At 62.0% G+C, this 353-nt stretch overlaps 1 protein-coding gene across 1 annotated transcript in view; it reads left to right on the top strand.

The window, feature by feature from the left end:
• The first annotated feature begins 242 nt into the window (after window positions 1–242).
• Window positions 243–353, top strand: part of SLC16A14 (solute carrier family 16, member 14) — a 4,103-nt gene continuing 3,992 nt past the window's right edge. The window contains exon 1 of the mRNA XM_010283466.1: window positions 243–332. Within this exon, the coding sequence (XP_010281768.1) occupies window positions 243–332 (90 nt within the window). The remainder of the gene's footprint in view (window positions 333–353) is intronic.

Below are 353 nucleotides of genomic sequence, written 5' to 3'. Positions count from 1 at the left end.
CGCTGGCAGCGGGGGGTCCCTGCGGGCTGGGGGCGAAGCGCCCCTGAGGCCCTGCATGGGGCAGGGCGAGCGGAGCCGGCCCAGCTGCTGCCATCGCCGCGCTGGGCCACAAACCCGTGAGGAAAAGGAGCGGAGAGGCCTGTGGCCCTGTATTTACCTGTGGAGGTGGCATGCCTTTGCGTGTAATCAGACTACGTTTTGCTGTGTAGCCCACCGAATGAGAAGATAAAACAATTTAAACGATGTCGTTTTTCTCGGGATGCACAGGGAAGCGCAGTAAACACCAAGGCAAGCGTGAGCCCGGCCTGTGTTTTCACAGCAGCCAGCGGCAGGCCGGTCTGACGAGGCAGGCA

The sequence above is a fragment of the Phaethon lepturus genome, unplaced genomic scaffold (assembly GCF_000687285.1).
Source record: "Phaethon lepturus isolate BGI_N335 unplaced genomic scaffold, ASM68728v1 scaffold41223, whole genome shotgun sequence".
Classification (NCBI taxonomy): domain Eukaryota; kingdom Metazoa; phylum Chordata; class Aves; order Phaethontiformes; family Phaethontidae; genus Phaethon; species Phaethon lepturus.
The sequence above is the reverse complement of the archived record's forward strand: the minus strand, read 5'-3'. Positions and strand labels throughout refer to the sequence as shown.